General features: G+C 37.7%; 1 protein-coding gene across 1 annotated transcript; it reads left to right on the forward strand.

Moving 5' to 3' along the window:
• The first annotated feature begins 413 nt into the window (after window positions 1–413).
• LOC149807820 (C-type lectin galactose-binding isoform-like) lies at window positions 414–2,926 on the forward strand. Its single transcript, XM_089946709.1, has 3 exons — window positions 414–925; window positions 1,557–1,739; window positions 2,485–2,926. The coding sequence occupies exons 1-3, from the start codon at window positions 532–534 to the stop codon at window positions 2,709–2,711; spliced, it is 804 nt and encodes a 267-aa protein (XP_089802835.1). The 5' UTR covers window positions 414–531; the 3' UTR covers window positions 2,712–2,926.
• The last annotated feature ends 5,808 nt before the right edge of the window (window positions 2,927–8,734 follow it).

Raw genomic sequence — 8,734 nt, forward strand, 5'->3', positions numbered from 1 at the left:
CACTTTTGCACATTCTTTACATTATACATGTTGGAATCTGATTTACACAAACACGATGAAGGGGCATTGGTCAAACGTTCAGTTTAGAAACAACAGGTATTTTCCCCACCTACTTCTAAAAATATTCCTGGATGAAAGATAACGATACAATCTTATCTTTTTAGTAAATCAATGCGAACAAGAGACTTATTGTTTCCACAGGAAACACGAGTTCTGAATTTACTTCTTCTACGCATTTATTAATAAAGAATATATCTGCAAAAATGCGATCTTTTGTCTTAGTCCATATTCAATTGTTAAACCACCATTTTTCAAGTTGACACAATAGCTTCACCGATTTACAGTTTTGAAATCCTATGTTATCAAGATATTTTAATTACATTTATAGTATTTTCGCCTACTTTAGTCAAGATTTCGGTCTGGACAGTGATTTAGTTTGTAACCCCCATACTTCGACAACAGTATCAGTGGAAAGTTTACCAGGAACGCATCATTTCAGCAAGAACGTTTTTCAAGAACTAACAAAGTGAAATGTCTAGGTATAGATTACTGATCTTTCACATTGTAGGCGGGATTTGGACCACGTGTGTTTTCTCCAGTATCGAGAAGGGCGATGAAATTACGTCGAAATTAGTGGATGATGAGCCAGGGTGTCGCAATATCGTATATCAGTTTGGTGGCTCGAGACGCCAGTGCATTATCAAAAAGGACTTGGAAGATGCTGTCAAAAACATATCCATTTTTCAGAACAGAAGTGAAGAGAATGTGGGTGAACAATTCCAAACATTGTTCAAGAGGATTCAAAACATGGCAAATGGAATTGACGGAAAGCTTGAAAAACTGGAAGCTTTGGAGAATAGAATCGAAGAAACGCTTGATAAAATCGCCCAGAAAATGGCTGCTGACATCGATGGCTCACGCTCTTGTACGTATTAATTAAATATCCATTTTATGGGTCACATGCAAAATCAAAATTATAGATCATTCTTGCTTATTAGAAACTCTTCCACCTAATGAGCTAAAATGACAATGAATGTTGTTACTATGACTACATAATGAGATACAATATTGGAACAAAGTTTTTGTTTCAGTTAGTATAGATAATGCAGGCCTTTTCCTTTTTAACTGAAATGTACATGAATCATAAAGTAAATAAAGGATCAAACAAAATATTTAGACAATAGCGACCATTTTAGATGGGTGCCAAAGTAATAAATGTTTAATTCTCTTTTTATGGGTGATCACCTTACCAAGTATTTATGTGCTTAATACTTGTAAAACAATAATCTTATTGAATCGTTTTAATAAGCATGCGATTTTTTTTTTACAACGTCCTAGACCAATCTTGTGTATCGCATGATCTTTGTATTGGTTTCAGTATATACATTACAAATAGAATTCATAGATTGTATATACTCATTATGCTGTATACTAAAATTATGTAGAGTTTCTATCACTGAATGTGACACGACACTACATTCAATATTTTATATGTAAATATGGTTCACGTCTCTCCTGCACTTTTGGACAAGTTTTAAAACATCTGTTTTTTTTAGGCAACCGGACTTGTCCTATAGGTTACGAGTACTACCAACCGGACAAGTTTTGCTACAGGGTACACAAAGTATGTAAATCATGGTATGACGCAAGGGATGTCTGTCGACAAGAAGGCGGGGATCTGATCAGCCTCAAAAGCAGCAATTTTGAATTCTTTAATGAAATAGCTCGATCAAACACTGGTACGGTACACTTTCAATCTATCGTGTTGAGTTTTGTTATTACCCATAACGGAGTCTTTCTTTTCAATAAGCTAAATAGCAAGGAAAATGGAATGTTCTGGTCAGTATTACAAAAGTTTAGAATCAAAAGAATATGAAATCTTTGTAAATGTGGAAAAACACACGGATGAATAGATACGATTGTGTTTGGTTAAAAACTCAACAACATACTGCAAATCCCAGATGAGTAGACAACATGAGTTATAGTTAGACCGACTCATCCAATGTTCCATATTTATAACCACATGAATCAGTATCTTATATAAACAGAAATGACATAAAATTTACAATTCGAAAACTTTCTATCGGATAAACTAAAGAAGTGTTCCGCAGACCCGTGTACCTAACCTGTGTCAGTGGAGTAATGCATCTATCACCGATACCAATCTGACTTGCCTCCATTCCCACCCACCCACCTAAAAGTGTTTTTACATTTCCGCCAGAACGATAAAATATAAAAATATGCATCGATTCTTGTAATTTAAAGAGTAAGTTGAAAATTAACGAAACGTAATCTTTTTTAATGAAAGATTGTTCAGCCTGGATCACAAAAACACATACGAAGACCGACATATGGACGTTCAAAAAAGATAGCAACCAGAGTGTTTCATTTCTGATAAGACTGAAACTGTGTTTTATGTTTACAATTAAAACCCGATTGTGATTGTGTGTTAAAATTTATTTTAATTATCTTTTTCTTCTAAAGGGTTTTGCTTTAATTCTTACGTGTGGGTCGGAGCCACAGACATTGGATCAGTGGGAACATGGTTCTGGCTGAATGGAGAAAAGATCGTCTCTGCGTTCTGGTATCCTGGTGAACCAAACAATCCAATTGACAATGAACACTGTGCTCTCTTCAACTACTTTCCAAGCAAACTGGACGACTATCCCTGCAGTACTGCATCTAACTTTCTTTGCCAGATATACATGTAAAGATGAACCATTTTCTTCAATGTTTTCTCTTAAAATTTAATGATAACAAGGCATATGTATTTTCTGAATTGTTATTTGATGATTAAATTATCAATAGATTAAAATGACAGAAATATATACAAAAAATATCATGATTTAAACCCAAAACGTTGACAATAACAAATTTAAAATAGACTTTGTTTCATATAAACTGAAAATAAAGGCTTGTTCAGTTCTTTCCTATGTTCATCTGTCTGCACGTGTTTGTACAATTATAAGTTTATGAGTCTACATATAAGTACGTGAGTCTACGTATAAGTTTATGAGTCTACCTATAAGTATACGAGTCTGCATATAAGTATGTGAGTCTACATATAAGTATGCGAGTCTACATATAAGTATGCGAGTCTACATATAAGTATGTGAGTCTACATATAAGTATGCGAGTCTACATATAAGTATGTGAGTCTACATATAAGTACGTGAGTCTACGTATAAGTTTATGAGTCTACCTATAAGTATACGAGTCTACATATAAGTATGTGAGTCTACATATAAGTACGTGAGTCTACGTATAAGTTTATGAGTCTACCTATAAGTATACGAGTCTACATATAAGTATGCGAGTCTACATATAAGTATGAGTCTACTAATACGACAACTTCGATATTGGCACAATATTCATCTTATTTTATTTTTAGTTCATGAAACCCTAAACAAGAAAGATGAACCATATATATATTTAGCAAGCCAAGAAAGATTTCGACTATATCTTTTTCTTAGCAATTTACTTTTATTATTTTAATTTCTTTTGTTGTCTTTTTTACATTCTATTAATATGGCCCATTTTGAAAATGTAATGCATTCGTCAGGAAAAAGCTGTACTTTGAACTTTTTCTTTAAATAGCACGTACACGGTTGGCACATTTCAAAATGTTTTGTTTTGTTTAAGTATATGAACTCAGTTCATAACAACTTTAATTATGACAGCAGTTCTTTTGCAGAAATATCTTTCTTAAGTGTCGGAATCTTTTTACACACAAAACACATTTGGAACCAGAAGCCGACAAATAATCAATTTGACAGACATTACTGAATGGGGTTAATCTGCCTTTAGAACTAAATGGAAATATGACTGCAAAGGAAATTCCTTTACGGCCAGACTATCTGGATCGCCACAGTTTAAAAATAATACATCTTGCGTTGAGTTGTGTCAAGATTGTTCTTCGTAATATTATCTTTAGGTTCGATGTATAATTGTTAAGTTGGTTCTAGACGCACATTGTCGTCATAATGACATTTTAATTAGTCGAAATGATGACAGAAAGAGTCCAAAGAAATGCATTTAATTTTCATAGCTCGATGCATAAGCATTACATCTTTTCAAAGCAATGCGCAGAATAGGCCGACACATCGCGAATCATAAAAACACAGTGTGTCCAAAATTAGTATTATTTGGAATAGAATATTTTGGTAAGAATTGCTGTTTTTCAACTGGTAAGCACCGCTCCCGGTGCCTAAGTGTTTAGAGCGTCCGCCTCGGATGCGGAAGGTCGCGGGTTCGAACTCTGGCCGAATTGCACCAAAGACTTATAAAAATGGTACAAGCAGCTGCCTCGCTGTGCGTTCAGCATTAAGAGGTTAGTGTTAGGACTAGTCGCCCTGGCGTCAGGATGATATGACTGGGTGGGACATGGTGCTACATGTCTGTGGCATGATGGCCCAGTTCTAGACATCACTATAAAATAAACTGCAGAAAGCGTAGCAATATGACTGAAAAATTGTTACAACTACGTTAAAAACCAGAATCACACAATCACACTCAGTTCAAATCACACTCAAATGGTAAACATCGCAGTATTTTATTTTCGTCAATTGGTCGAATTATGTATGCATTTTGCGCCAATATTGGTGACGGAAACTTTGCATGCGCAGAGAAGTCTGACTTAGGTATAAACAATATGGAAATGTAATGAAATATAGTGCAAGTCACACGGGTCATGTAGGCATTCAACACCGACTATTTCAGTAATGGGTGTCACTTTTTAGAATTTGATTTTATATACCTTTAAGTGACAAGTATTCACTTCATTTAGATTCGTATACATCCATATTCCTTTGCAAGGTCATTATTTAGACGCCCCGAGAGGTGCACACGGCAAAATCAATGTTAAAGTAAGTAGGCATTTTTGGACGAAATGAGCCTAAGGTTTTATGCAGTACAATCCTCATTGAATGTTGCGCGCTGTGATGTCACAATGAAAGCTACGCATATTGATAAACAAATTCGTACTACACTCGATTGTTACGATTGCACTCAACGCGCTCTTATTTTGACCCAAGTTTAGTACATGACCACTATTGTAAAAGTCCATTGCGATAGATAATTTTAGTCTGGAAGTTTCTCGGTGACAGTTGAGGTGCAGCTCATTCAGTAATCAAAGAAAATTAGTGTTAAATTTTAAAAGAACAATTTATGTTTAATTTAAAATAAGTAAATGTGTATACATGACCCATGTTACTTGTACTATAGTAGATTACATCTTTCTAATTACGGACACCAGATGAAAAAACACACGGATCACAGAAGACAATAACATAATAAGGGCTATGCCCGATAAACGAGTATTATGGTCTAAATGAAAACTATTTCAATATGCAACCCGCATCACCATGCCAGCCATAAATCTCCATTTATATAATTTTCTATCACGTCCGCGCGAGAAACTCAACCTATATTCTAATATAATACATATTAAAAAGCCTAATCCGTTATTAAATATAGAAGATACCTTCCTACTTCAGAAATACGTAGAGACAGAGTGATAAAAAGGTGATCTACATAGGAGAGTTACCTAAGAAAGGAACCACCAAAGTCACACAAGGTGGATGCACCAAAATATCTAACGTCAATTCAAATATAGAATAAATTTCATTTAGAACCTGCAACAGACTTGAGGTATGACAATGATGGTGACTAGCTCAGACCAGACCAGTTAAGGATGTGCGCTAAGGCGCACGCTAAGGCGCACAGAATACAACCCCCACTAAATAGAAAGCAGACGCGCACGCATGGAAACAACACATACATATATATACAATTATTATTCTTTTTCATTTATCTTCAAATATTTGGCTTGAATTTGATACAGTCTTCCATACTATTACCTATATCTATCTTAACTATAATTAGCAATAGATAAGAATGAAACCAACGGAATAAGACTTAGATAGTACCAGTCCTTACATCAAAGAGAAGAACATAAAACATTTACAAACAAAATTGTACTACTCAAAGACGAAACAACTAGTCTTGCAGAAAGCACTACTAAAAAAATAAATTTCTCATATATGGAAACGGCGGGGAAACAGGCTCTCTGACCTTGTGTCAAGAGAAAGGAGAGTACAAACCCATGTTTAATATGCGAAGGTATGAACTATGAAAACCAGGCCCGCTGTTATGTATGCAATATGAAAGGAGTATTGTTCCAGTCTAAGAATCTTGGGATAATAAAACTAATAGATTTTGAGAAGACAGAACAATAAACAAACCTGACAAAACATTGTAATTAAAATTGTACTTTACTATCTTTATACACACCAATACAACAAAAGAAGGACAAGGAAAACACTTTTATCTATTCTGAAAAATATGTACATCTTTAGAAACACAAGGCGTCACTTACAAGGCCATTACAAGATATGATGGGATGGGGGTAAGTGATGTCAACATAACCTCAGATAGACCAGGACCAGAACGTGAGGCTGACGAACTGAATAACTCTCCCTCACTATAATTAAAGTTCAACGCAAGTCACACCTTCAACTCCTGTGGTGGTGGAGAAATGACGAAACAACAAGTGAGGATAAAACTTAAACTACAGCCAAGAACCTGCACACAGGCGGCTCAGAGCGTAAAGTCGCTTTATACGGGACCAAAGCAGCAGTCGCACTCGTATGCCGTTTTTAATATCGCTCTGCTCATCTCCCTAAACATTGCCTGCTTCATTTGACCATGGTCAGTTCACCGCGGATGGCGGGAATCACATCCTTGCTTTCGAACATCAACAAAAAAAGATAAAGATGATGGTGCTCAAATTAGGCACATGGAATGTTCGAACTCTTTTGGACAGCGCCAAGGTTTATTTGCCAGAAAGACGGACTGCACTGGTTGCTAGGGAATTGACACAATACAATCTGTACATATCAGCTTTGAGTGAGATTGGCTTAGCAGATGAGGGTCATCTGTTACAAGTGATTGACAGCGCTACGTCTTTCTGGAGTGGCAGTGGCAGTGAAGAAAACGCGAGCCAAATGTCGGAATCGCGGTGAAATCTGATGTAGTGCGCAAGCTCACCGGACAGAAAGGACGTACGAGTGACGAAGACCATGTGTGGTGCTGATTGTTGGACGGACCACAGGCTAATTGTTCTGAGGTGTACAAAGCTCGGGGGACCTGTACTGCCGCAGAGGTTAACAGACCTTTTCCAAGAACTATGGAACGAAGGAGTGGTCCCACAGGAATTTAAAGACATCTACATAGTCCATCTCTACAAGCAAAAGACAATCTTCAGTTCTAAGACAAACACAGAGGAATTTCTCTTCGGTCAATATACTTCTCGCGTCCTGCTTAATCGTCTCATTCGCTATCTTGAGCAGGGTATACTCCCAGAAAGCCAGTGCGTTCCAAAACAGCGGTGTGGGTATCTATATCAGATACCGGACTGACGGGAAGTTGTTCATCTCAGGCGACTGCAGACAGTCACAAAGGTGAAGGAAACATTCATCAGAGACTTCCTCTTTCACGACAACAGCGTCCTCAGTGCCAGATCAGTAGAAGACCTTCAGGCCAAACAGACCGATTCGCTGAGGCATGCAACAACTAAGTCTTCACCATCTGCACCAGAAAGAGAATGAGGTCATGTACCAATCAGCTATGGGAAGCCTTATTCGATCCGAGTATCACAGCGAAAGGTAAGAAACTCCAGGCTGTCGACAGTTTCACTTATCTGGGAAGCAACAACTCAAGGGCAGTCAACATTGACACTGAGGACAACAATAGAATTGCCAAGGCCAGCTCGGCTTTCGGGTGACTAGGTCGGAATGTATGAGACCGCAGAAGAATCAGTCTTATCAGCAAGCTGAAAGTGTACCGTGCTGCAGTGCTCACCAACCTCCTGCACGCCAGCGAAACGTGAACTGTCAATAGCAGACAACCTGACAACTAGTTTATTTCTACATGACCTGTCTCCAAAGGATTATGCCGATAAGGTGGCAAGACAAAAATCCTGGTACCGAGGTTTTCAGGAGGGCCGGCGTCCCAGCTGTCTTTACGTTCCTCCAGAGGGCCCTTGTTAGATGGGCAAGATACATTGTCCATCATGCCCATGGAACTGATTTCAAACCGGCTGCTGTATGGCGAACTCTGCGAGGGAAAGCGCCCTGTTGGAGGACAAAAAAACACTTCAAGGACTCCCTGAAGGTGTCCTTGAAAAACCTGGATATGAACAGTGCCTCAAAGTAGACTCTTGCGTAAGACCGTCATTCCTGGCGCCTTAAGATCACTTATGGCGACCGCAACAGAACAGCATAAAATTGATAAAGCACAGAGAAAACGTGCCACTCGTAAGGCCAGAGTTGCCAACACATGTACTCTTATACCAACTCTTGTGTACTCCACATGCGGGAGAGACTTCCTTGTCCGGATTGGCCTCGATAGTCATCTCCGTACACACTGCTTAACAACAGATAACTGAATCTGTGATCGTGATCGACACCGATGGACAAACATTCGTGTCTAAAATTAATTCTAAAATATATGCTTCTAACTACTATGACTTACATGAGACCAACTACTAACGAGCTCAGCAGCCCCAGATCCTCTGGTCTCATTGTATTATGTGTCGCTGGCGTTGAAACAGAAGTACCTGTTTGATAATTGAGGACAGCGTAGTATGTCCTTCTTATGTTCCATATTTAACACTTAATGTCTAAAACTAAAGACCGCTTAAATAAAGTAGTATCGGTTTTGTATACATTATTTA

The sequence above is a fragment of the Sinohyriopsis cumingii genome, chromosome 1 (genome assembly GCF_028554795.1).
Source record: "Sinohyriopsis cumingii isolate HCF-2022 chromosome 1, ASM2855479v2, whole genome shotgun sequence".
Classification (NCBI taxonomy): Eukaryota; Metazoa; Mollusca; class Bivalvia; order Unionida; family Unionidae; genus Sinohyriopsis; species Sinohyriopsis cumingii.

Coding starts and splice junctions, on each gene's coding strand:
- LOC149807820 (XM_089946709.1), top strand. CDS start 532: ATGTCTAGGTATAGATTACTGATCTTTCACATTGTAGGCGGGATTTGG. Junction 926..1,556: donor CATCGATGGCTCACGCTCTT/GTACGTATTAAT, acceptor TGTTTTTTTTAG/GCAACCGGACTTGTCCTATA. Junction 1,740..2,484: donor AATAGCTCGATCAAACACTG/GTACGGTACACT, acceptor TTTCTTCTAAAG/GGTTTTGCTTTAATTCTTAC.